At 48.3% G+C, this 25,959-nt stretch overlaps 10 protein-coding genes across 10 annotated transcripts; 4 read left to right on the top strand and 6 right to left on the bottom strand.

The window, feature by feature from the left end:
* Positions 1–524: 524 nt before the first annotated feature.
* SNOG_16279 (hypothetical protein) lies at positions 525–1,077 on the bottom strand (the record flags this gene model as incomplete). Its single annotated transcript, XM_001806351.1, has 3 exons — positions 525–695; positions 749–800; positions 1,016–1,077. The coding sequence occupies 3 exons, from the start codon at positions 1,075–1,077 to the stop codon at positions 525–527; spliced, it is 285 nt and encodes a 94-aa protein (XP_001806403.1).
* Positions 1,078–1,229: 152 nt separating this feature from the next.
* On the top strand, positions 1,230–2,201 carry SNOG_16278 (hypothetical protein; the record flags this gene model as incomplete). The annotated part of the gene is made up of 1 exon (XM_001806350.1): positions 1,230–2,201. One exon carries the CDS (start codon positions 1,230–1,232, stop codon positions 2,199–2,201), a length of 972 nt encoding a protein of 323 aa, XP_001806402.1.
* Positions 2,202–3,071: 870 nt separating this feature from the next.
* Positions 3,072–3,411, bottom strand: SNOG_16277 (hypothetical protein; the record flags this gene model as incomplete). Its single annotated transcript, XM_001806349.1, has 2 exons — positions 3,072–3,328; positions 3,387–3,411. 2 exons carry the CDS (start codon positions 3,409–3,411, stop codon positions 3,072–3,074), a joined length of 282 nt encoding a protein of 93 aa, XP_001806401.1.
* A 147-nt stretch (positions 3,412–3,558) lies between these two features.
* On the bottom strand, positions 3,559–4,496 carry SNOG_16276 (hypothetical protein; the record flags this gene model as incomplete). Its single annotated transcript, XM_001806348.1, has 3 exons — positions 3,559–3,787; positions 3,888–4,063; positions 4,413–4,496. 3 exons carry the CDS (start codon positions 4,494–4,496, stop codon positions 3,559–3,561), a joined length of 489 nt encoding a protein of 162 aa, XP_001806400.1.
* A 532-nt stretch (positions 4,497–5,028) lies between these two features.
* SNOG_16275 (hypothetical protein) lies at positions 5,029–5,311 on the top strand (the record flags this gene model as incomplete). Its single annotated transcript, XM_001806347.1, has 2 exons — positions 5,029–5,086; positions 5,136–5,311. The coding sequence occupies 2 exons, from the start codon at positions 5,029–5,031 to the stop codon at positions 5,309–5,311; spliced, it is 234 nt and encodes a 77-aa protein (XP_001806399.1).
* Positions 5,312–7,767: 2,456 nt separating this feature from the next.
* On the bottom strand, positions 7,768–10,053 carry SNOG_16274 (hypothetical protein; the record flags this gene model as incomplete). The annotated part of the gene is made up of 1 exon (XM_001806346.1): positions 7,768–10,053. The coding sequence occupies one exon, from the start codon at positions 10,051–10,053 to the stop codon at positions 7,768–7,770; it is 2,286 nt and encodes a 761-aa protein (XP_001806398.1).
* A 3,000-nt stretch (positions 10,054–13,053) lies between these two features.
* On the top strand, positions 13,054–13,438 carry SNOG_16273 (hypothetical protein; the record flags this gene model as incomplete). Its single annotated transcript, XM_001806345.1, has 2 exons — positions 13,054–13,222; positions 13,302–13,438. The coding sequence occupies 2 exons, from the start codon at positions 13,054–13,056 to the stop codon at positions 13,436–13,438; spliced, it is 306 nt and encodes a 101-aa protein (XP_001806397.1).
* Positions 13,439–14,494: 1,056 nt separating this feature from the next.
* Positions 14,495–15,191, bottom strand: SNOG_16272 (hypothetical protein; the record flags this gene model as incomplete). Its single annotated transcript, XM_001806344.1, has 3 exons — positions 14,495–14,704; positions 14,789–14,874; positions 14,984–15,191. The coding sequence occupies 3 exons, from the start codon at positions 15,189–15,191 to the stop codon at positions 14,495–14,497; spliced, it is 504 nt and encodes a 167-aa protein (XP_001806396.1).
* A 7,598-nt stretch (positions 15,192–22,789) lies between these two features.
* SNOG_16271 (hypothetical protein) lies at positions 22,790–23,024 on the top strand (the record flags this gene model as incomplete). The annotated part of the gene is made up of 2 exons (XM_001806343.1): positions 22,790–22,860; positions 22,979–23,024. 2 exons carry the CDS (start codon positions 22,790–22,792, stop codon positions 23,022–23,024), a joined length of 117 nt encoding a protein of 38 aa, XP_001806395.1.
* A 25-nt stretch (positions 23,025–23,049) lies between these two features.
* On the bottom strand, positions 23,050–23,449 carry SNOG_16270 (hypothetical protein; the record flags this gene model as incomplete). The annotated part of the gene is made up of 2 exons (XM_001806342.1): positions 23,050–23,285; positions 23,320–23,449. 2 exons carry the CDS (start codon positions 23,447–23,449, stop codon positions 23,050–23,052), a joined length of 366 nt encoding a protein of 121 aa, XP_001806394.1.
* Between the last annotated feature and the right edge of the window lie 2,510 nt (positions 23,450–25,959).

Raw genomic sequence — 25,959 nt, 5'->3', positions numbered from 1 at the left:
AGCTGAATATTTAAGTTGTCCTGCTATTTTGGCAACGTGCTATTGCGCGTATCGACTGTCCGACGCCCGTCAAAGCGCCGCCAACCCCGCTACTCGTGCTTTTCTCTTTTCTGCCCCCATCGACTACTGTGTCGTGTTCCTCCCGACTTGATTCAGGAACTACACAAGAGTATCCGTCCACCTTGGAATCCTTGAGGAGCAGTACCTTCGAAGCAGATACAGTGTATGATGGGCGTAGACCGGCTAGCAGGCAACAGCAGTTGGACACGGCGGCACGTTTTAAGGAGCGAGCGGCGACCTATCCGGCAACTAAGAGGCATGCTTAGGAAGCTGGAATAGTCGATGATATCGTCTAACTGACGACAGTGCCGCCTCAGCGTCCCTGCGTCATAAGCTGTCTATCCGGCAGATTCCGTGTCTTCAGCGCGAAGGCACGTGACCACGCGTTTCGTGCCCAGCCTAGACGCTCACAACGCCACTCGCCATCGCCAAACACGCGGCCCGCCGCGACAATGTACTCCCATCTATCCAAGCGCAAGTTTAGATTCCGTGATGGCTTCAAGCTCACCGCGCCAGTCAGCGTCGCGCTCATCATCGCCGTTGCCTGAGTGGCGCGAATATTGTTCGGCTACTTCCGCCTCCACAACCACTCTAGAGCAGGCAACGGCGGCGACTCCACTACTGGGGTAGTCTACCTACAACGGTCATCTCCATGTCTCAACATCAGACCCCTTCTCGGCCAAGACACGTTGTGCGCACCGCCGACATCGACCCGAACATTTGACGACAGGCAAACCCTTCTGGAGTCGATTAGATTGCAGCCACGATCCACCAAATTCATGCCACCGCCCCTCTGGATAACTCCCGAGCAGAGCTATCTTCTACTCCTAAGTGTGGCTACATTCAACAAAATGCGATAAGGACAAATTCAACTATGAAAACCTTTCGTTCTCTTCTCAGAAGGTTGTCAGGCTATGAAATTTCGGGCAGCCCGAAGTCTCACGCTCGGGGCTACTGCGGGTCGTAGGAAGGATTATGTCCGCCTAGCATGTCTATGTCCAACTCCAGCTTGAACATAACGTCTGAAATTTCGGGCAGCCCGATGTCTCACGCTCGGGGCACTGCGAGTCGTGTGGAGCAGCATGCCCGCCCAGCATGTATAGACGACCACAAGCTCAGTTCCTCCGTACCTTTCGTCTCCACAATCGTCTTTGCAATCTCCGTTCGCCATGTTCACCGACTTCGACCACCCCTGGCTCCGCCCTCTCGCCTTCATCATCTTTCTCCTTATCTGGCATGTCCTAGGTTCTCGTGTTCTCCAGGGAAGCAGCAGGATCCCTTCACCTGGCTTGCACGATGTCATTGATATTCTCGCGGCGCATCTCTGCTGTTGTTTTCTGTGGTACCCTTCGCCATTGATCTGGTTCCTTGTCTTCACCTTTCTGAAGAGACACATTACCCTTTCACGGCTATCCATTTCGCAGCAGCGTCCCCAGAGCGAGCCAACCACAGAGATCAACGAACCAGTCGACACACTCACGTCACAATTTCCACCTAAGCCAACTATTTCGCTGCAGCGTTCTCAGAGCGAGCCAGCAATAAAAATCAAACAATCAGTCCACACATTCACATCGCAAATTCCACCCAAGCCAACCATTTCGCAGCAGCGTCGGAGCGATCCAACCACAGAGATCGACCAACCAGTCGACACACTCACATCGCAATTTCCACTCAAAGACAGCAATCGGCTCTTGAAAGACTTGCTTCGGTCACCCATCGTGCTTCCCTCGTTCCCCGGCATGCAATCGATCTATCAGCCAAGCACCCGGCCCATCACTCTTCGAAGGAACTCTGGCACGATACCCATCTTCCGTCCTACTACTGGCAACGATGGTCGCGCATCGACTACGACGCGTTTTGACAAGGGCAAGCAGCCGATGGGAACCCCCTTGCACACGGTGTCCAACTCCAAAGGTCTGCCAATCTTGACACAGAACTACCAGGGTTCGCAGTCTGTGAACTCTAACTCAAAGACGTCGCTTCTGGGCAAGCGCAAGCCCACCGATCTGAATTCACCTCGCATGAGCACCCTGTTGATGCCTGGTGCGCGGGATATCATCCCGCCAGTAGACTCAGGGAAGCGGCGCAAGCTGGACGGCTTCGCGCATATCACATCTACTAGTGCTATTGGCAAGGAATGAGACGTACCAGGACATGGAGGAGATGTATTTGGCTGCATATCTTGGAATCGTAGTGCTAGATTTCCTTCTCGTGCACCTCTTTCTTGTTGAGTGTCCGGCAAAACTACGTATTCATGACAGATCAATTCACATAATTCATCAAGATCGACTACCCATATTGGCATTTTGCATATCAAGTGCGTACATCACCTCTCCACACCGCTGTCCCAGCAAGGAAGTGCGAACATTTTAGAAGGTAACGCATTATCTGTCACATCCTTTCTCCATGTACAATCCCTGCTCCCTAGTATCATCTTCTCTTCCGCTCCCCCTTCTCTGCCATCGCCCCTCACCTCCTCGCCCCGCCTCAATTCAAGTCTTCACTCCATCCTTGATTATTCTCATCCATCGCCCACCTACCCCTTCGTGTCTCCCTCATTCAGTCGATCGCCGAGAGTCTAAGCTTCGCTTGCTCACGCTCCAACGCGGCGTGGCCCTGATGACGGCGGGACGAGTAATGTAGGATCGTTGAGGGGGCGTTTTGGCGCCAGAATGATTGGCGTTGAAGATGACGTAGCCTATTCAGCAGGCCAAGATGATGAAGATTAGTGATGAGGATATTTTGTGGTGGACCTGCACGCAATCGACAAGGTGGCGGAATAGGCTGTTGGGAGTCGGTGAATTGTCGCTGCCAGCTGAATGGTGACCGTCAGAGGTATATCGCCTCGAGAGTCACTCTTATTTGCATCCAGTTGTCGCGCCACTTTTTGGTACGTGTTAGCCATGGTACGTGAGCAAGTGATCGCCGCAGTTGTCATAATCACATGTTCACATGTCCTCTGCTGTTTGCCTTCTCAATTTCTTATGTCTTCAACATTTTTTCAATTTCTATTATGCTGGTAAACAACCGTCGTATACATAAAGATCGCTCCACGGCCCTCTATTTCCACTACAGAACTGCGGAGTCCAAGAACCACTAATGCGAAATGCAACTGTTAAATCCACCTCGCTGCGAGTACGAGACGCGATGGTGGTAGAACCGCCCTTCCAATTGTCGTCTGCCGAAATCTTGTAATCCGCGAGCTTTGACTGGTACGCTGCTGGTGCAAGCCATCGTCCGAGGCATCGCGATTTCGGGAAATCTGCTCCTGTTCGTACCATTCATTAAGGTCGGCGCTGCGCTGTCGATGCATTCTGGCGGCGTACTCCTACCACTTCTTGCGCTTGACATCTTGTGACCTGTCCAGAGCTGCGTATTTGTCGCGCTGCCCCTGAAGCTGATGTTGAAGCTCGGTGATGCGATGCTCAAGCCTCGATGCGCAACCTCCTGCAGCATTTTCATCGCCTTGGAGTGCGGATTTGGTCTCGGAGCTTTCGCTCAGTATTGTTCGCCGTCGCTATTGTATCTGAGTTTGTTGATTTGCTTTTGACGCTCTTCGGCGAGGGTGACCACAGCCTTCACCTGGACATCGTCTCCTGGACTCTGGCTAGTAGTGCGTTGGCCAAGTCTACCAGCCGGGCGGTGTCGTCGACGGATCTCGTCGTCACTTGCTTGATGAGACGCCCAAGTGCCCACAACGTCGCGGAAATGGTCATCATGGTGCTGCCTAGCACAAATGAGTGTATGCCGAGCACCGACGTGGCGTAGACGTCTGCTACACGAGAGTCCGTGCGAGAAGAGCAACGTCGGATAACGTAGGCAGCTACTTGAGCCGGTGGAGAGTTGGAAGGATTTGGAGCTGGTTGATATGGGTCCCGTGGATATATCCCCATGAGCGCGTCATTGTTGGAGCCCAAGGCGAAGACGAAACGAAAGTCTTCGCCAGTGACAAAGCGGTCGAGTCACAGGCTAGATCCTGCTGGCGGACAATCATGCACCTCAACTACTGAAATTTGTAGTCAGGCGGGATAGTCCGCCGTTGGACTGCAAGATGCTCCTGCCGAGAGAAGACTTCTGGTACTTCACTCTGCCAGCGAGTCGAAGACGGAGAAGCACCCATAGTCAGCGTGTCAAACAGGCCAGAGAGCTCACAAGCAAGAATTTCGGGTTATACGTAAGATTCTCGAGCTCCGGCGCGATAGGTAATAGGTAACCGGCCGTTACTCTGTGGACTGATTCCGTTCGGCGGGCGTGAGTCAATCAATATCTGACAACAAAATTGCTTCGACATCATTTTTAAATCCCGCTTCTGGCTTTTTATGCAAGCTCTTTATGTCCTGGCAGAAACTGACCTGAATGACCCTAAGTGGATCATGATTCTCCGAACGAAAGCCGGAATCAGGTACCATGAGACGGCCATCACCTCTCTTGGTCATGATTATCAGCTGTTACGTTGCTGACTCGCTCCTTGTCTGATGTGGAGATGTCTCTGATCGCTACAGCCTCTTGGAGCTTCGTGTCGATGAGTATCGACATTAGGTAAGCCATAACTTCGGTGGGTTGCGCCACATTGTGACGATCAAGAGACGCGAGGCGACGTACCGTGTCCCGAATCCACGAGCAATGAATATTGTGCTGTGTCTACGAGTAGAGAAATGGAATCCCTGGAAGCGCTTCTACATAGCGTCGTAATCGGCCTCTGGTAGCTGGACACTGAAACGGGTTCGCAGAGGTTCTGGGGGTACTGGCACACAGCTCCAGCCGCGTCGGTTTGAGCGTACACAGCGCGAAACGATTGCAAGGCCTGTTGGAGTGGTGGCTTTACAGAGTAAGGGCCGGTTTGAGGCTTCAGATATAGCTTTGTGAGTGTCGCAGAATGTGCTGCGTCAATGTCTAAATAAGTTAACGATGTGCAAATGCAGTCATGCAGGAGTAGATGCCTTGAGTATCGTCCGTGTCGACAGAGACATGGCTTCTGGGGTTTCGGCAGGCTTTGTGCTGTGTGAAGGCAGCGTGTTATTGGAAGGTGAGCGAAGCGCGTATAAGGTTCGAGGTGGGCGGCTTATAATTGGCAGCAACGATGTCATGGGAAGTTGGTATATGTACGGGCATGCCACGCATTACCAATGTACCGAAGCAGAATTCCGAACTGAACAGAGGCGCGAAACTTCGCGAGGCCGAACGTGGGTTTATAACTATGGGGAAAACGACATTATGCCAATCAGAAATACTGGCTACTCACACAGATTAACTGAGCGACCACACCGACAATAAAGGCATTTTGGAAGGGCGAGGCGGTGCTCCTCGTCTGAGCCACTCGTGCTTCGGCTGTTTTGTTTTGTATTCTATCCCTCGTTTCCGCCATGCCATCCATGTTCCACTGCTTAATATGATGGCCATGCTCTCCAAATCTTCTCGCTGAGGTGAACGCTCAACGCTGCATCCTGAACATCTACTGCTAAGTCTTTTCTTCTTAGACTGGACAAAGGCGTCTTCGTTCGACTGACGGAGTTATGCAAGGGCGGGATGAACGCCTACTGCTCTGATTGTCAAATTCTGGGCAGACAAATGGACGAGTCTGGGTTAAGGCTGTGTTGATTGTACTTGGGCGCGGTGTGAGCATAGAAGGAGAGGTGGGAGGTGACTGTCCAGTGGCTCTGCAAACTCGGCTTATGGCAGATCTCAGGTGTTTGAGCCGGTGTTGCAATGCTTAGTAGGGAGGAAACGAAATATCTTCGCCCCGCAGGGTTTCGCAAATTCTGCATCTCATTCATCGTCAACATCTATACTAATGAGCTTCTCTTTGTCTCTCCATCTATTATTGTGCCCCTGTTTATTGAAATGAAACTGCTATAGTTAGAAGCTACGATATCACCTACACAAGAAAGGGTGACCAATGGCAACTGATTCGCTATATTGAAAGGACATCTAACTATTAGCTTAATTACCATAAGCATAGGTCGCCTTGTAGTTCCCACGAAAGCATCAATGTCTCAAGGTATGTGTTACGCTTTATCTTGGTTAGTGCCTATAGTCTCCCCAGCGGTAGCGACTTGAACTTGACATGTAGTGGTTTTAGGGCAAACGACGACACTTCGACCAGAATGTCAGCCTACCTCGGTAGGAAGATCCAGACCAGCAAATTCAGATCCCCGAAGATTTGAAAATTTATCGGCCCGATGCGGAATCAGTATTGATGAACCTATTACTGGCGCGAGAGATTAGACACTCTGCGGATCATTCGGCGCTAGCGTTCGTCGCCAGCAACGAAGCTGGTAGTTAATTTACCAGCGAGCAGCATAAGAAGGAAGTATTGAGTAGGATCCTGGATCGTAGAGGCAACTTGAGTTTGGTAACACTTGTAGTAGATCGGGGATAAGTATAACGACGGACGTCTTTACTGCTTTTAACAGCAGCTGTAGAGACTCGAGAACTACTAACTAAATAAATAGCAGCACTGTCTATAGGAAGTAAGCTCGCATATAGATATTTTTGTGCTTACTTGTTTCTTACAACTGCACTGACCGCAGCTGCACTCTTATAACACGAAATCTGAGCCTATACGTAGACCCGAACACGGTAGGCACCAAACTACCAAATGAAGAAGCTACTTCTATATGAGCAGCTGAACAATAAAACCTTTGAAATAATGCTATAACTTGCTAATCTATGCTTGCAGATATTGATACGCTGGTACTGTTGTAGCTATATAGATATCTAAGAACATATACATATAGATCATACAAAGAGAGACCACTTCCATATGAACAAAAGATATTATGCTTTTCAGCATTGAAAATAACATTTCCATAGTCCATTGCTTATACAGCTACCGCTCCTAATCTTGTAAAGACTGCAAAGCGCTCTTACCATATACATCTTTAATACTACATAGACTAGATCTCTACATATTTATGCTACTTCTATATAGGCAGAGTAATAATGCTTATATATCTGGAAGTAGTCTCTATGCCTACATATCTACTACAAGAATAATCCATCTACGTATTCACCTAGATTGCCTAAATGCGACCTTCACACGCATCTCTAGGAGGTATATGAGTACCACCTTCATACGAGCAGCACTTATAGCAAAAAGATTTCTCTAAATATACGCCACAATATGCGTAATCATGATGCACTCCATGCATAGCATCTTTATATATCAAGTGTCTATTCTTATGCTCTCTTCGTTGCCTCTCAGCAAAGAGAACAGACTATGATTTCAAACTTTTCTCTTCATCTGAGGGTATTAAGAATACATGTAATAAGGAGGGTAATAGATACGTGGTGGAGGAACGAGCTAAATTAACTATTTCTTTGAAAACAAATCACTTCGCCTGCATACCTTAGAGCAACATGAACTCAAAGAAGCGCCTTTAGTCTTGCAGCATGCGCGATAGGAAGAAGCATTAAAAGACCCTTTCAATCGTGAAGAGAACATGCTATCGCGCGATTTTACTGATAGCATACCGAATGCAAAGTTACATCAGCTTTCCATCTCTATCTGTTCCTTCACTACTAAGTCAAACTACAGTAGGCACAAGCACCATGTAACCTCATTGAAACAGATCTAGAACAACTGAGATGTTGCAGTGCAATGTTGATGTACTTTGTAAGCGATATTGCTTGAAGATTGTTACTCATTGACTACCAGGCGCTTGAAGATTATTATTCATTGACGACCAGGCTACATCTCGCACATTTTCAGCTGCCATTCTTGTTCAGCTTCGCCATCTTTACCGATATATGTCCAAGGCCTTTCACAGCTTCGGTTATCGTATCCTGTAGGGCCGTCCTCTTTCTTTCCAAGCCCTCAACAGATTGGATCTGGTCGTGTCCATCTGCCGCTCCATGCTGCTTCACGAGTTGAGTAAACTCTGTGAGAATCTCCTGGAACAGTTGCAGTGTGTCCACATTTTCTTGGATGGACACCAGTTCATTTCGCATCTGCGTGTGTTGCTGTTGCCAGGCCCCATCAAGTGCCATACTGTGCTCATCGAGGTCTTGGACCTTTCGGCTGACCTTACGCAGCAAACCATGCTGGCGTCGGAGCATGGTGCGGTTGGATTCGACAGCGGCGGCCAGGTGGTCTGCACGACTGTTTGCCTGCTGTTGACGTGTCTGAGCGCTCGCGAGTGCTTGCTGGATTAATGTTCGAATCGTCTTGACGTCTTCCGTCAGCCGGGTAAGGGCCCGCTGAGACGAATTTTCGAGAAGCTTTGAGAGATGGGCGAGAGCTTGGCTACGGCCGTACTCGCTTTCAAGTGCCTGCAATAGTAGACGCCAGAGCTGCGTGTTTTGTGCGGTATCGACATCATGTCCATGGATGATGCGCATGGTTGTGATAATAACCCAAATTCCACAGTCATAGTTGTTCTGCTGCTGTGGAACAGACACCTCAATGGGAGGAGCCCAATGCTCAACGGTGTGTTCGGAATCCGCGGCGTCCCAGATGGCTGTGCCAATGACTGCAATTGCTCGTCGGCGATCTGAAATTGGGATGTGGTGACGCATGGAGTCGTATAGATGCACCGTCACGTCGCGAAGGTCAAAGCGGAGGAGTATCCAGTGACGGTGAAGACACAATCGGACGAGGACGTTCCTTGCTTTGGCGAACTTGGCGGCTGATATCGCTGCTGGACGCCACAAGACGTCAAGATGGCCAACGTCGTAAAAGACGTAGTCATGGGGGTGCTGTCCAGAGGTGAGGCGACGGAGCAGCGTGTCAAGTGTGCCAGAGTGAAGCTGAGCTCCGGGAGCAAGGTCGCCGGACGCTGCATGAGGGCTTTCGGCTTTGCGCTGTCGTTTTCGTGGTGCACCACCATTAGACTCACTCGCTGCCATGGTGCCGTTCTGTCGTTTGTCTACTTCGTCGCCGGTCTGCCCAGCCAGCGGAGAATTGGATCCTGAGAGCGTAGTTTTGGGTCCAGAGAAGGTAAGATTGGCGTTCAAGATTTGCGGCGACGGAATGGCCATAGCCTGCTTGTTCCGCGATGTCTTGCTCTCTGGATCTTGTGCTGACTTGGTCTCCGGCAATGACGGGTCGTTGATCATGCTCGTCTCAAATACGTTGTCATCGGTAAGAAATCCTTGTTGCGATATGGAGTCCAGGACAGAGACGTCAAGGCTGGGGGGCGACCTGTTGCTGATGCGCGAAAGCGGAGAATCAAGACCAGGATCCTCGCTCTCCCAGCCTGCGTCAGCGTCACTGCAGGCGGGCCCGGCCAGGGATAGAGGGGAGGCGTAACGCGGCTGCTCTGGAGACACGATGCGTCGAAGAGGAGTCTTCGGACGTGGGGTGTCACGTGCCGGGCGGCCGCGGCGAGAAGGCTCCCGATAGTTGAGCGAAGTACCAATCGATGTCATGCCTCGTGCGATGAAACGCTCGAGGTCTTTCACTGTCACAGCGCGCGTGCCGTTGTTGATGCTCTCCTCGAAAGAGGCGCTATGAAGGTGGTGGGCGACACGGAGCTGAAGAGAGGCAGGGAACAGGCGCTCGACGGCAGAAAGGGTCTCGTTGCGTGAGAGCTTGGCGATTTGCTCGAGGAAGGTGTGTTTGGGCGCAATAGGAAAGGGCGCAACAAGGCGCAATCGGCGGTACCAATCTGCTCCCCAAGCACTCTGGATCGCTATGATTGCTCGAAGAGGTCGTATACAAGCCTCAAGATCTCGCACCTTGGTGCTGAGCACGTTGCGCACTATTGATGGCGCTTCGTGGACGGCCGCAAAGTCTTCCCAGCTCTGCTTGTAGTGCTGATGGGTCCCCCACAGCGCCGCAGCCTGCCAGAAGGAGCTGCTGGCCGACTCAAGGGCCTTCGTTGAGTCGGGTTTGATGGCATGAAAATTGTGTTTTGCTTGGACAAACGCAGCCTTTACATCGTCGGGTGTACTTTCAGCGGCACTGGCTACATTGACGAAGGTGTCGAGGACTACCGTAAATTCATCCTCTTCGACCTGGTGCACTGCGGCACGGGGATCTTGTGGCGGCATCTGGCGGGTGGCAGCTACTGGCGGGATTGTTCGGGTTAATGTTGTTCGTTGCCGCTGGTGGTTGTTGTTATCCAGCCAAAGCTAGGGGAAGGGTTGGGGCACGTGACTGGCGGCAGGTGCGGAAGTTGTCGCTGGGCGTTCAGGTTCGCCGGAAGACATCACGGCGCTGAAGGTTCCACGAGTGCAGAACCTGGATGTCGTTGTGGGAAGGTCATGTACGGAAGGCTCCAGTTATGTACAGTTTTAGTCGCAGCCGTCGCTGGAGCGGGTTGTACACAGGTTGGCATACGGCGCGATATGAGGCGCGCTGTCAATGTCGATTTCGTGAGCGCCAGTAATTTCAGACACAAATCTATTAGTTGCGACGCGACATTTCGCTTACTGCAAAGTACATAGTAAGTTGCTTGCGGAAATCGTTACTTGCGCGTCTTGTTGTTGTCGATGTTCGCGTGTCGCTGCTAGACTAAGTTGGGGTCTTGCTAGTGGCTATCGTCATTAGCGGGTCCCCATTGAGGCGACGTCGATATTGGCTGCACTTCACGCAAAATGCATCTTAACACTATGAAGAGATTAACCATGATATCTCTTCTACATAAGCTCCTTGTGAAAGATTGATCATATGAAGGTGGCATCCGGTTGTCGAGTATCGAGTAGGTTTCGGTTACGCCCTTTGCTGCTAGGGAAGCTAGCGGTCTTCATTGCCCCGCCGCGCCTTTCGTCCAGACACGTACGGTATCTGCTCAGGACAACTGAGCGCGCAATTACCATGGAATCATGACCACGACAAGGCGATTCTCGTGCAGCCTGGTCATGCCCAAGTCAGAATCATAGTAACCCGCGCCACGTCGGCTCGCCTTGACGCGATCAACGGAGGGGCATTTACACTTGGGCAACACGTACTACGGCTTGACGTTGAAGACATGCCGCGCCAAAGCGACGAAGCAGACTCCACGATGATAGAGCTGCGCAAAGCCGGCTCTTGCTGCTTGGCTTGGCTACTGCCTGTCGACTGTTCGGGTCAGCTTGGCTATTGGTGTTAATGATCGCAGTTGTCTCCGCCGCCCTCCAATCCAGTCTCTCGTCGCAATCGGTTCTCAGATACACACCCTGTGCACCGCTCCGATCGTCATCGTCCTACACAGCATCGCGAACAGCAAAGGAGCACGGTGCTTGCGGGTCATAACAGGCAATCCTTCACGTAAGGCCGTTGAGCACGCGCGATTAGCTTCCTGCTTCTCGTAGGCGCGACGCGGAGTGAGATACTCTCATCATTGTGAGGAGCACGGCCTTCCCAGACGCAGATGCAGAATACACAAGCTCCATTGCGTGTGGCTTCTCCGATCGGGGTTGGCGCAGGCATTGATGGCGCCCACGTGCGAGTCAGGATGAGCATCAAAGTCGAGCCATCGCGTGGACTGCCCACCGAATCGATAGAAAGCAGGCGCAGATGCGGATGCAGGAGGCGGCCAACACGATCAGTGGCCACTATTTTCCCCTTCGCATCGGCTTGAGTTTGACCCTCTCGCCTGGACATCTCACTTCGCAGGAATATGTTCTGCCTCCCGCGTAGCATCTGCAGAGCAGGGGGCTCTGGTACTGACAACACAGCTGTACACCACAAAACTGAACACTGCACCTAGGCTGGTCACCACATTGTCAAGCTACATCGCAACTATCCAAACTCACCGCACGTCCCAGGGACCAATCGGATCGCAGCCAACACCGCCGTATCAAATACTTGCTGATGGATATGGGAGGGACGGGGCAATCAGCTTTATGTCTCATGATATAGATGGGCGGAAGTGACCATTAGGACTGTCGCAGTTGCAATGACGAAGACTTTTTGGAATATACAGTCGTGCACGTCTTGCTCATCTTATTGTCGTGGGCCAAGGTGATCACTTGAAGTGGGTCGTCGCCGCGTAGTGTTGAAATCCATGCGCAGGCTTCTCCTCGTCGACATTCTTGCATCGTCCTGTTTCCTTGCTTTTTGCTTCCCACACATGATCCACTCCGGCGGCTTTAGACTTTTGAGGGCGCGAGGGGGTTCTGGCTTCGAAACAAGGAAAGTCCAAGATGGACATATTAGCAGCAACCTCGAGCCCTGGCGCATGCGACGCACTCACTTCCAGCTGCTTGACCTCATAGTGCTCAGACTAGACGTTGAGACAGGTGGGGAAGACTAGTGGCCCCGACCTTGTTTCCCGGGTTCAGATAATGCCAGAAAAATCATCAGCAACGGTCTGGTACTGTCACATGGGCAGCGTACTCGCTACTTGACGCATGGCTTCATAGCCACCAAATCTTGGTTGGGGTTGTGAGCTGCGCGGTTGCAGTCTTTGCAGTCTTTGCTGATGGGGAAAAGCATGATGCTCACGTTGCAATACCATCACCCGTTTGTGCGAGTGTCAGGGATACACTGGACAAGTATGGTTCAGGATATGCGCCATGAATTTCGATAATGATCCCTGTTTCGACGTTGTTGCCGTGATCAACGCTGCGGAAATGCCACATCCGGCGAGCTTCTGCGATATTCGACTCTACATTCCAGCCGATGTAGCAATACCACGCACCAACACCAAAGCCATTGAATGTCTGACAACGGATCAGATGGGTCTCAATGGCTTCAAACGAGGCTTTTCATACGCCATCACCACATATCCATTCATAAGGGTTATCTTATTAGCATGATACTCCGCTCGAGAGTTTCCTGCACGATTACATGCCCTGTGCATCCCACACGAATCTCCTTTCTTTTTGGGGCCCGTTCTTTTGAATTTCTGGGCAAATTGAAGCGTGCTACACTGTGTGGCGATCACAATATTGATCTCGTGCTGTTTGGAGCTATCGGGGTTCCGCTTGCGACAGCGCAGCGCTTCGCATATCATAGTTCACGCTAGATGTGACGCGGTATTTCTTGGGCTCTCTGGGGCCTTTCCATAGATCATTCTTTCTACCTCCAGCTAACTTTAGTCTGTACGTTCTTGAACAGAGCGCGTCATGTCCTGGCCTGCACCTGCTTTGGAATGCCCTGGCGTGAAAGGCTCGTGGACACCGGTTGGTGACACCCAAGAGCGAATTGCTTTGGGCTATGCAAAACGGGTTGCGATTTTGTCTGCTGAAAGAAATTATTCAGGTAACATTACTGGGCATACACGATATTTTGTTAGTATGTATACGCATTGGCAGCGGCCTCTCCATTCCAGATTTCAGTTGCCAGTGACAAATCTTGTTACTGCTTTATCTAGGCCTAGGCTGCAGCATCTTGCTGCCGATCCTATGTCCACCTTTGGACGTGCCATGCGCAGCAACCGCACCACGTCCGTATTCGACAACACACTACTGCGGTGCGTACGCAGTACGCGCGGGCCCTGGTGCACGCTGACTGATCATGATTCAAAATGTTCCTCTCGGTAAAAATAGAGGATGTGTGCAGTGATGCCTGCCACGGTCGCTGTTACGCCGTGTGCCAACCGCATAGCGTCACTGATGCCGTAGGTACTAGGGCGTAAAGTGAACATGTATTCCTGGCACTACTGTATTAGTTTTAACATGCTTATAGTACCACACTTGATGAAACTGCGCTGAGAGGTTTTCGGGTCTTTCGTAGAAATCGGGCACTTTACTCTCATGATTCCTAAGACACAGGGCTGCGTGACCTCGAGCGTATGTGAAATAAAAAACTTGACAGCACTTCATGCTACAAGGCAGGTGCCATGTAATTTGGAATTCTTGGTCTGTATTTTCTACTTCTGCCTCGATTTATTCTTTGATGCTTTCTTGCGGGCGCCATAGCAACTACGGCGGAAATAGGCGCTGGGAAAGTCAAGGACCTGCCTACTTGCCCATCCTAAACTTACAAATGATATTCTAACTAAGCAACAGGTCGTTGCTCTAGATATTAGTCTACTCGACTAGCAAAATGTGACGATGACGGCTTGCAAGGCAAAAGCGGCCTTAAAGTACCCATGTTATCAGAGCAGAGCAACCAGAAAGGTAACACTGGCAAAGGAACAGCAAGCTAGGGGGACGATATTTGTACTGGGTGTTAGCATTTCGCGTGGAAATTGATCGCCACAGATGCCGACTGTAACAGCAGCACGATGGTTTTGCATTATAGAGACTGGGAAGTAATGAAAAGCGAATTCGTATGCTGCATAAATACATGTTCTAGATCCTTGCAGTATTTGCACCGTGATTACAACATGTAAATTGAAAAAAGATGCAGCAAAAGTTCCAGAGTTGTCAACAATCAAATCAATCAAATCAAGCAACCCTGTTTAAGTAAGATCTAAACCTAAAAGCGTGACCGCTGAACTGAAATAGGGTTGCTTGATTTGATTGATTTGATTGTTGACAAGTCTGACTGCAAAACTGCGATACATTTCAAGCTCGCATGCCAGTCTCAGCCATTTGTCCCAATTTCAGACTCGCAATACACTCACAAATAGCCAATGTCCCAATCCGACGATATAACAACAACGTTCACCATGATACTCTTAACACCCATACTCGCCTTGATGACCAACTCCACTTTCATATCGCTCTCCCGATCTCCCGGTGCCGGCTTCCCTGGGATTATCGTAACGCTCAAAATGCCCTCCTTACTTCTATATTTGCTATTCCTCAAGTCTGCAGACTCTTCATCACACTGCAAGTCCTTAATCGCCAGCTTCCTTCAGAAATATCTCCGAGAATCACGCATGTGGTGAGGCATTGCTTGCGAGGATGCTACCGTGGGCTCCATGTCTACGTATGTGGAAACAGGCTCCCTAAATGTCAAATCGAAATCGAGATTGAGGTAGGTGACAAGAGCAGAGTCTGAGCGCGTGGAGGTAGATTTATGAAAGGGGACATAAGATTGCGTCAGCGAGCTCAAAGCTAGAGTCGAAATGGTTAGAGACAATGAGGTGTAGATACGTAAGGAGACCAGAGAACCTGAACTCGTCGCTGTCCTTGGGAGCTAAATTTATTCCTGTGCACTTAGGGTGCTGATCGCTTGTGTCATCAATTGCGCTGGTAATTGACGACGAGTTCAATTGCTGGTGGGCTAGAGGAGGCGTCCGAATGTCGCTTCGAAGAGAGGACGGCTGGAGAGAAGCATCATTACCGAAAGCTTCAAACAGGAATAGATCCATTGTAGGCGTTGTACCATCGACGAAAACACCAGCTATCGCAGTTTCAGGAGCATTGTGATCTGCGGAAGTCAGTTAGGCAGTGTTTCTTCTGGCTGCGAGAAAATGTGACTTTTGCTTGCTCATAGTTCTTAGGAGATGTGCTTGATATGACACTTGAGATGCTGCAGTTTGCCCCGCATCGATGTTGAGGTGAAAGTATCGCAATCCCGATGATCCGACGGAGAAGCATGTGCTGATAGAAGGGTGGAAAGTGGGAATCCGCGAAATGTTATTGTTAGCGGCGCGAAGTATGGTCCAGGAAAGATCTGGCCTTCCAATACGGGCCTTGTTCTATGAACTAGTAGCTAAGTAGCCTGCCCTTGGTGCAAGCTGTAATAAGGGTGGCGGTTGAGACGCAATTGAGTGATACACTCACCAGCTATTTCTTGGCTAAACCTACAACACAGCAATAGAAAACATGATCTCCAGGAAAGAGCGGTGGCAAGAAGTTGAAGTTTTTCGACACCGGGGAGATGATCATCGATTTGTATGACTTTTTAACTGTGTCAGTGGGTGTGCCGCGTTAGATCCATGCAGGCACGGTGCCACACAACAAACGATAATAACCCCTATGCAAACACTCTGTCATCATGCTCAATCGCTAGGAGCGAGAAGCTAGGGTGCTTGCATCTAATTAAGACGGGGGAAGTCAGTGCCGTCGCTTTGCGACAAGCACTACCACAGCTATAAAACAGGACCATACCATCCTACTCAAATACGAAGCACGAGTGACGGTGTCGACCGTTCTCAGGGCACAAAACAAGCCCGCAGGCAGTGAGACTAGCCTATTAGACAGCGCCACGGCTGTTAGGCATGTTTAGGTAGATAGGGCGAGGAACCTGCTATCTCTCATCATGTGCAGCTACCAAGTCCTTTGGTACAGGAGCCACCAAACTGCCCATATTTGAAGGCTGGATTGACTTAATCATCGTTCGTATCCCTTAACACAGTATTCGTTATTGGTAGGACCTGGTTTGGGGTTAATGCTGTCGACATGGACATAGCGAGACTGGTGAAGATATTTCGCAGCAGCACAGATGACAGTAAGTTGAAGTGCGAAGTGGGATGTGTAGTCATGACCTGGCGCGATGGGTGCAGGCAGTTGGCAGCGGTGCGGAGGAGGACGGAGCTTTCTCCACTTTCCCATGCGCGCTTGACCCAACATGTGTGAGGAACAATGCTCAACACTGACTGAAGCATCGCCCCACGGCACTGACTTCCCTTGAAGGCCAATGACCATGGCTCTATGTACATTCGTCTTATTGAGCTGGTTGAATTTCTGCTTGCGACGTGTGCTTGTGCATGGCAATCCATTGGACCCTTGAAAGCGTACCTAGGAAGACTATCTTTCAACCACCACCTTCTACATCAGTTCAGATAAGATCGTTAATTGATCACAGATATGGCTTTCTTAATAGTCAGACCGCGGTTCAATATTGGTCGGCACACTCTCGGGCGCAACACATGACTCGTAGCGCCGGCGGCAACACTTGCATGGTGACTGCCGCTGACTGCTGTCAGTCTTCCGCACCAAGCACTGGATGTATTGCGAACCCGTTTGAAGCAGAGATCGCTAGCCACGATGGTCAGGTACCGTTTTCACCTCCGACCTGTTGAAGCATTGCCAAGACCAGCCACTTGACAATACCGACCACACCCAACGATATTAAATATTCATCGTATAAGGTGAGCGTCCGCTGCGCTCGGCTGGAATACATCTATACTTCTCTTTTTAAACTTAGTGCTTAAAGGACCCGGCGGGTCCCTTCCCGCTCCGTCCGGATCCTCTTGACTTAAGCCAACAAAGTGCCCGTGGAATTTCACTCGCACTCGACTCCTACCCACCCCTTTCCTTGGAGAATATATCAATACATTTCTTTCTCGCACCATTCAACCGCCTGCATTCATCAACTATGCCTAATACGCCAGCGACATATCTTCTGCGTGCGACTCAATACCATCTGCTGTCCGAGCAGCATGGCTTTCGAATTAAACAAACTCTTCTTTTCTCGGAGCCGAGCTTATCGACTCATCTGATTGCTCCTGTTACAGCCTAGAGCAATCCCCCGATTCCGTGCGCATCAAGCCAAGCAGTAGCCGCCAGCTGAACATGATTCCGGGCGTACTACGTAGTCGAGAACATAACAAGGCAACATGATGAATAATTGCGACTATGAGGTTGATGGATGCGGCAATTGGAGCTTATGGCCAATGGAAGTGACGAGGATGCTGCCCACACGAGCAGACCCGGTCATCTTCCGCCCTCGCAAAGCCGGCCAAACATACAACCAAGCCATCGCCTTAGACCATGCAGCAGGAGGGTTTACCAGCACTGCTGCTTGAATCGAGGAAATGAGCCAATGTGGGATGAGAGAACGTACACTCAACGCTCGGGATAAACGATGTTTTGCGTTCGAGGAACCTCTCATCCAACAAGAAGCAATACTTCGCACCGCATGATTGCACTTCGGCGAGCAACTGTTGCACTCGACGACAAATCCAAGGAACGCTCTGCTTACCATTGAAGAGCTCCGCAGTGCACGCAGTCCCTTAACTTCTCGTTTCGAGACTACCTTCTAAGTTTTGCTCGGCCGAGATCATGCGTTTTACTGCCATTTTGGACATGCAGGCGAAGGGTATTGCAGAACTCCCAGCTTCGAACATCGACTTCGCTGCATACGACGAGGTATACATTCATGAAATTCGTTCTCATCGACTATCGACTCGCCGGTGGCGCATAGTACTACCTTGTCAGCAACGTGCGTCCTAGGCCGTCTTCGGCTTGTAATGTCGGCATGAGCCCCTAATCGTACTGCTATCCAGCCGCCAAGTATCACGGCCTCCAACACTGAGTGTGCCGTCTGTGTCGAGGGGCCGGCGCCTCTTCGCCTTCTATAAAGAAGGACGAGGCCGGCGGTGTCCTCAAGCGCAATCAGACCACGGATCATCGGAAATGCGACACCATGTACCACCAAGGGCGAGCACCGTGCTTCGTCTAAGGCTAATTTGAAGCCGCTAACTGATGGGTTCATCGACAGCCTGGTCGCGAATATGCTTTAGTGACGGCTCGCAAACAGCAGCCCAGGGACCTTCATTACGGTGCTCAATCGTCGTCTGCGCGTTAATTCAGTTTGTCTTTACCCCACCCAAATGTCTTGTAATGAGGGCTTGAGCAGGCTTCCAAGTTTGATATCCTCTACCTTCTGAAGCCAGCCACACAGCTAGAAGAGATGCCTCAAGTGCGCTTTTTCCCGCGCACTGCACTTCTCGTCTCTCCCAGCATGACTCTTATGCTCACGATCGCACCGCACCCCATTCTGGTTTATATAAAGAGCCTGCCATGCCAACGTCGAGCACACCGTCAACGAGCTATACTGGACAACTCCACAATTGCATCGCTCTGCCCTCGGTGTCCGATACCGCCTTGTCGTCGCTACGCATGCGGCCATGCCTCGAAGGGCACTAGCATCATCTGTCGTAGCCGCATCCGGCAGCTTGCACTGCCCTCCGACATTTTTCTCCCTGGCAGGGTTACACCTAGCAGCAGTGAGTTTGACTGCGGGCTTTACGAGGTGGCATTCCGCCGGCTCGCCGACTCCGTGCCTGGTGCTTCGTGTATTTGGCGTCGCCGACCGATCACTCCCGCTCAGTTTGCCAACCCTCGCTCCATCCAAGCCTACGTCACTGACAGCCACTGACCTGCAAATTATGTGCCAAGATTGTGGGACGATGCTTGAGGATTGGTCTTTGCTCGCTTCCTGCTTGGCCAATAGGACTTAAAGTTTACAGATTTGGAGCTACTATAAATTTGATCTCATATCAACTCTTCTTTTCGTCCTTAATTCATACGATTCATCTCATTCAAAATCTTTGCTTCTTGTGCTCTTCGTTCTTACTAACGCCTACAAGCACAGAGCTTCTCTATGTCCGGCTGCTGAGACATCAGATGTAAACCAAACTGTCGGGTCCCTTCGCCCTCCGCCTCTTGTTTTGATTGTGGCGTATCCCGCACTCTGGGGCTGAGCGAATACTGCTCCATGTACAAGACCGCGAGCTTGACGGTGACGATACTAGTTAAGTCCTCCAGCAGATTATCGCAGATACACAGCGAAGGAATATAAGTGCTTGCACTTCACACTCAACTGACGTAGCTTCATCTTTCTAAAAGCAGGCCTCATGACCGCGGTTATGCGCTGTCTCCTCACATCGTCTATGCCTGACTCGCTCATAATGACACCAACACAAGAAGCGACTCGGATGATGCGAGACTTGAACAGCACTCAATTGCCTGTGCGTACCCTAATCCAATCACATTGGAGACTCACAAGTAGAAGTCGGTGCCCCTATACATCTTCTGAATAGAGCAGCTGCCACCTCAACGACCCTGAAAAGATAGTGATACACCTCGTAGACTGCCCTCTGTGACAAGCTAGAAGGTCAGCGTATTTGAGAGCGTCGTGTCTCTGATTTTTGGAAGGAGGATTGCAAACATCACGGACATGACTAAACCTCTAGATCGGTTAACAAGATACCATTGACTGCAAGCTATTTTAGAGAACAGTTGAACTTTCTAAGATGCTATTAAGAGATGCTTCTTGACCGTAACAGCCTGTATAAAAAATTAAAGCGTGCTAAGAGCGACTGAAGAATACGCATGCGATTGCAAAACTCAGGACAGAGTCAATGTGACGGGGAATTTCTCGGCAACCTGTATTCAACCTTGGGAACACGTACTGGATGGCGTCAGATTCGTTACAGAGTTGTCAACTATTAATTTTCATCGCTTTCCGAGTACTATTATCTCGACGAATCCTCTACTGCAGCTTCAGGAAGCTGTACTTTTCTCTTAGGCCCTCGCATATACATATCAAGCATCATGCGCTAAGTCAGTACCGGAGATAACGATATTTAGGTCTGGGTCTCTCGAAGCATAATACAAGTAAGGTTTTTTGCCGCCCGCCTTTAATCTGCCATGTTCGTTGCCTCACCTGTCGAAGCGTAGAATATGTATCTAGTAGACCGGCAATGCGTAATTAGATGCACAATGGCGGATTTCTCAAATCCTTCAGAGATAGACGCAACCTAACTGAAATTGAGCAAGAGGCGCAAGAATCAGGTATGCCTGAAAACAAAGGCGAAGCCACTATCTTGATGGCGACAGAGATGCATTGGTTAGTCTATTAGACGAGTATAGTCCCTAGAATACATCGGTGACTACTTGCGACGAGCGGACAACAGTTAACCCTAGTAGATATCGCAATTTTAGAACCCTTTGTAGGAGATGATGAATCTTAGCTCCGACACGTCCACAGCGCCAAAGAGGTAGTTGATGAGTTAAACGTGGATAAAGTGCCTAGAGTTTTGCCTCCCTGCATAATGTTCGCCAACGTCCTCCTGATGCACGGGAAGATGCAGTCCCCATTTACTCAAAGATCTAGCTCTTAGTCAAGGACACCCCTACGCTCATGGGGACGAGTCTGACGAGCTCTGCACTGGCACTTTAGATTAAGTGGCAAAAGCGACATTGCTTAACGCACTTGGAAAGCCTGGTAGCAGCTAACCTTAACCAACGCCGCAAGAAATCCGCAATGCTGCCAATGCACGGTGGAAACATGACGTTATGGTCAGGCATAGCGCCGTACGAGTTTAGGGAGTGAGATAGGGCAAGGGCAATCTGATACGATTGGGTGGCACGTCAACGAGAACTGACTACTCAGACATCGAGTACTAATCCAGAATAGTGGTCACAGCAATGCCAGGAGTGTGAAGACAGCGAAGACTTTGCGCGCATTGGTCACGCGCCAGGGTGACGTTAGCCGGCGTTCCAGAATCAGCCACAACCAGTCCTGTCTCAAGGGCACACAGGTTGATTATCGGCCTTTGCCGTGACTTTGGTCATGGAGTACCAGAAGAGACCACACTCTGCAAGACGCTATGCAACGCACTCGGGCACCTGGTAGAGTAGCTACTCAAAGCAAGATACGCACAGGACGAGGACATGAAACATGATGAAGAGTGCCTATTCTTGTTATACAGTTTAGGAGGTGATTTCTTCATTCAAGGCCTCTTTCTAATCTAGACTGAATAAAACCTACTTCGCCTAGAGGTGGTCTCAGCTTCAAGATTTCCTTAAGATCTTAGCATCCCTTGCCTATCAGTCCACGGCTTAGATCGCTGAACTATTTGCAACTCCCAAGACAGCGGCTATCCGCCCGCAGCACAGAGACCAAAATCAAAAACGAAGAGTTGAGAGGCTCAAACTCGAACGAGACATGGTATGAGCAAACTTCACCTGATCACACGATGGGCAATTCTTTGTGCACAGTGTTATACTTGATCAAACAACTCAGACAATTCAAGATTCGCGAATACCCCGTATATATCCCACAGCCCACTTCTCATCCCTCCACACAGCTAGTCAACCCCGTGAGCATATCGGCTCCCTTTGACCACACGATGGTGAATCTACGCGACATTCTCAACTACCCGATGACGTGCGTACGCGATGCGCTGACTTCACGCAAGACACAAATCATCCTTGACAACACCAGTCATACCGTCTTACCGAACACGTTCTTCCAGGCTCAAGACGAGCAATGCGAACTCGACTTAGACAATCATCTAGATACTGTCATACAGTTCACAAGCTGTTGCCATAGGTTCCATGAGACATGTCTTCGAGTACACATACGTGCATCATTCAGAAGCCCTACTAGCCGTTGTCCTAAATGTCAGATAAAACTCTTCCCCAACGACATAGGAACAGAACTTCTTCATGCCGAAATCAAGGAGACAGTAGCAGCTATCGGAGCCATTGCTTTTCTCGCTTATGTGGCGGTAGCTGTATTTGCGGCAGCTGTGGAATGGGCAGAATAGTGGTTACATATACGCAGGTCAGTAAATAGGTGCAATAGTAGTACTTAGGGGGAATGAAATGGATAGCTATGCTGCAGTTACTTTTCTCATTACATGCCGCTTGAAACAAGATCCTACGAATGTTGATTGAGGCTCTTTATTCGTGTATATCAACGAGTGGCTTTCATGTACTCGTCCAGAGCACACACGAGCAATCAATTAGCCGGTACAAGCGCAAGCCGAACCACGCGATAATGAAAAAGCCCTTTTGCTTCAAAAGCTCTCAAGGATGTGCAAGAAAGGAGACGGGAGCTGCGCAATGAGTCGTCGCAGCTGAAGGGGCTAAGGACATAGCGAATGTTGACTGCTTACGGAAGGTTAATGTGATAGTGGAATCGATCAGCCTCGTCTTCCTTTGTTAAAGCTACGGCCACCTATGCTTTTCCGACAACAAAACCTCTCGCATACTAACGATCCCTGTTCTGAGAACGTTGCTATGGTCATCAAGATCTCCATGATATCTATAACATCGTCGCCATTACATCCGGCTCCTTTCACAACACTACACCTTGGTTACCCTAACTCTGCCTTCGGCTGCATCTCGCGGGCCATGGTAGCTACGTCTCGCTGTGCCGTTCGCGCCGCTGCCGTGCAGGATCTTGCCCGAGAAGAAGATGCAATCGCCGGGATCCATGACAGCCAGCATGGTGCGCAGGCCAGCAGCCCGCGCACTGGCGTCCGCGCTCAGCAGATGCTCGCTGGCACTGTTATTTAGGTGCGTGCCCAGCGCCGCCTGTGTCGCACCATTAGTGGCCGTAAAGGGCGTGAGGGCGGAGAGGAAGTTGCATATCGCCTCGAGTATCTCGTCTCCCGCCTAGTGCCAGACTGGGTAGAGTTCCTGGTCGCGGTGGATGGGCTGCGCGTTCGCTCCTGGCGTGATCTCGATGACCTCGCTGGCATTCATCTAGTAGCCGTCCGTGGGATCGGCGACGAAGACGCGCTCTAGCAGCGCGTGCATCAGCTCGTGCTTGAGGAGATCGTGCCAGAAGATGGCGCTGCGCTGCACTAACGAGCCAAGCCGCTTCGTCTTCTTGCGTGACAGCTCGAGCATCAACTTCTCCTCCGCCGTCGAGGCATCGCTTGCGCTGCGGAGGGCGATTTTCTCGAGCTCAGGGTTTACCTCGTTGAGGAAGTGTTGGACTCAAGAGGCGCTCAAGAAATCTTTGATGATCACAATCCCGTCCTGCTTGAACGCGGCGAAGGTGGCGTCTGCGCCGCTTGATGCTGGGATTGATTGCATGCTTCGAGAAAGTTTGAGTGGCATTCAAGAGGCAAGAGAGATTGTAGAATGACAGTACAAACATGGTGGCTGCGCCCGACTTGCAGCGCACTTCTCGGGGCACGTGATGGAAGCTGTTCGCTGCGAGAAGGCCAGTTCAGGCGGTTTCCATATAAGATTATTGATAAGTGCCATTCGTATGTAACAATCAGATGTGTCTTAGGTAGCTATATTAAAAATCAACTACGCGTTTCTGCACCTATATATACGAGCTCCTTCGTACTTCTATATTAGCTAACATATCCTGTTCTACTGTGCTTGCGTAGATTAGATGCACGATAAGGCTCTCTGCCTTAAATTCTTATGCAGCACCTTAGACTCTCTAAGATTGTGCTCGTACTTCAACAACCTTAATATATATTATATGCGGCATAGAATTACACTAATAATAAGTCTCTAGACTCTAATACCTAGCAAATAACTTAAGCTAGAGACAGCGTCTGTTAGTTAATTTGCTTAATAAGCACTAAGAAACATAATATGCGAAATCTTATATATAGCAGGCGCTGCAGTAGCTTGCATAAATCTCTTAGAGATATGCTTTAAGAGCTTAACTAAGTATTTAAAACTAATAGCTTTATATAAGCTATCTGTTCTCTAATTTAATTACCTTATCTAAACTAAAAGAGCATTAGAAGATATCTTAATAGAGTAAGTTTGCTAACTAGATCTAGAGGATTTTCTCTCTAGAGTCTTAAGGCTATTTATAAGAACTATAGAGGTAGTTTTAATATATTATATAGTTCTAGCCTACTAACTAGCTTAGTAGAGGAGATTATATAGAGAATCTAAGTATAGGCTCTATCTTAGCATTAGTTACCTAATAGTTACTCTCTTCTAGTAGGACTAGAAGCCTTAAACTCTAAGTTTTTATTATAAATCTATATAAGTAAGCACCTATAAAGCCTAAACTATAAGACTATAAAGTAAACTATTTAAGACTTTTAAAACTAAACTATCTAGTACCTAGTATTAGTAAGACTAAACTTATTAACTAAGTATAGACTTATTAGATTAAATAGGTTTATAAGATAGAATCTAAATAATATATATTAACTTAATATATTATTATTATCTTCTTAGACTATCTTAGAGTTTTATTCGTATTGCGCTTATTACTAAGCACTGCTAGTAGGTTTTACTTAGCTGTACGTAGTTATAGGCTAAGTCTCTGCTTAATTATATAGATCTAACTCTAAGCACTTACTACGTATCTAATACTAGGCTAGCAAATAAGTATAGATAACTTATATATAAGTATAAGTTAAGATATAGTTAAGTATAAGTTAACTAAAGTTAAGTTAATGCTAAGACTATATAAGTTAGAGTTAAGTATTATATAATAAAGTTAAGTCTAGGTTAAGTTATTCTACTATAAAGTTAAGTTATAGTTAAGTTTTAGAGTACCTAATAAGTTATAAGTAAACTAAGCTTATTTTAGAAGACGCATACGTTATTTATTCTATATAATTATTATATTAATTCTAGAAGATATAACGTATTCTACTAGTACATAGGTTAACTTAGCGCATAGGTTAGTTTTACTTAGCATAATAAACTTTAGTTATGCATCTTTAATTTTATTACTATCTATAAGAGAGCTTATATATAACGTACTTATATCTAATTTAGAAGATACTTCTATATTCTTTTTGCACATTTGCGCATTATGCCTAGTCTTACTATAGTTTCTATAGCGTTATCTAGCTAGTTAAGCTCTTTCTTAATTATCTCTATTATAACTTCTTTTTAACTACCTAGTAGCTATAGATGCCTCTATAGCTATCTATATTGCTATCTTACTATACTCTATAGTACTACTTTGCTAAATCTGCTTACGCTTCTATAATTTCTACTTAGTTATCTCTACTAATTACTCTTTAAGCTTATATATCTAAGCATATTAAAGAGCATTTTTATATAGTATTAGCTTATTATCTTTTATAAGCTAAGAGAAACTAGCTTAGACTATAATAGATAACTAAAGTAAGGCATTGCGTACTAGCTTTAACTAAAATCTAAACTTATAAGTATTACTTAGAGTCTTTAACTGCTATAGAGTTGCTAGAAGAAGAGATTCTAGTAAGATACGTAGGTACACTTTAAGGTAATTTAACACTACTTACGCATTAATAAGAATAAGTCTTAAAGCCTTAAAGGCCTTTTAATAGTTTTTTTCTATAAATATATTAAAAAACGCGTCTTTAAAGGCAGAAAGAAAGCCTTTTTTATTAATATAGAAGACATATTTCTATACTAAGTTCTAGATGCGTTTAGAGTACTTACGCTTTAATAGTAAAAAATAGACTATATTAAGCAGCTAGAGAACATATAATAAATAAGCTAGTATATAGAGAGTTAGAATCTTATTCTTAATATAGTAGTTCTTAAAATTCTAGTTAAGATAGCTCTTATAGCTATCTAAGATAAGTAGCCTATATCTCTCTACCTAATATACTTTTATATGCGTATTAAAATACTTTAACTACTCTAGACTAAGCGTATTATTTATCTAGCTATTCTTAGAGACTAATA

Source organism: Parastagonospora nodorum (assembly GCF_000146915.1).
Source record: "Parastagonospora nodorum SN15 chromosome Unknown scaffold_45, whole genome shotgun sequence".
NCBI lineage: Eukaryota > Fungi > Ascomycota > Dothideomycetes > Pleosporales > Phaeosphaeriaceae > Parastagonospora > Parastagonospora nodorum.
Note: the sequence above shows the minus strand (reverse complement) of the source record. Positions and strands in the feature narration are given on the sequence as shown.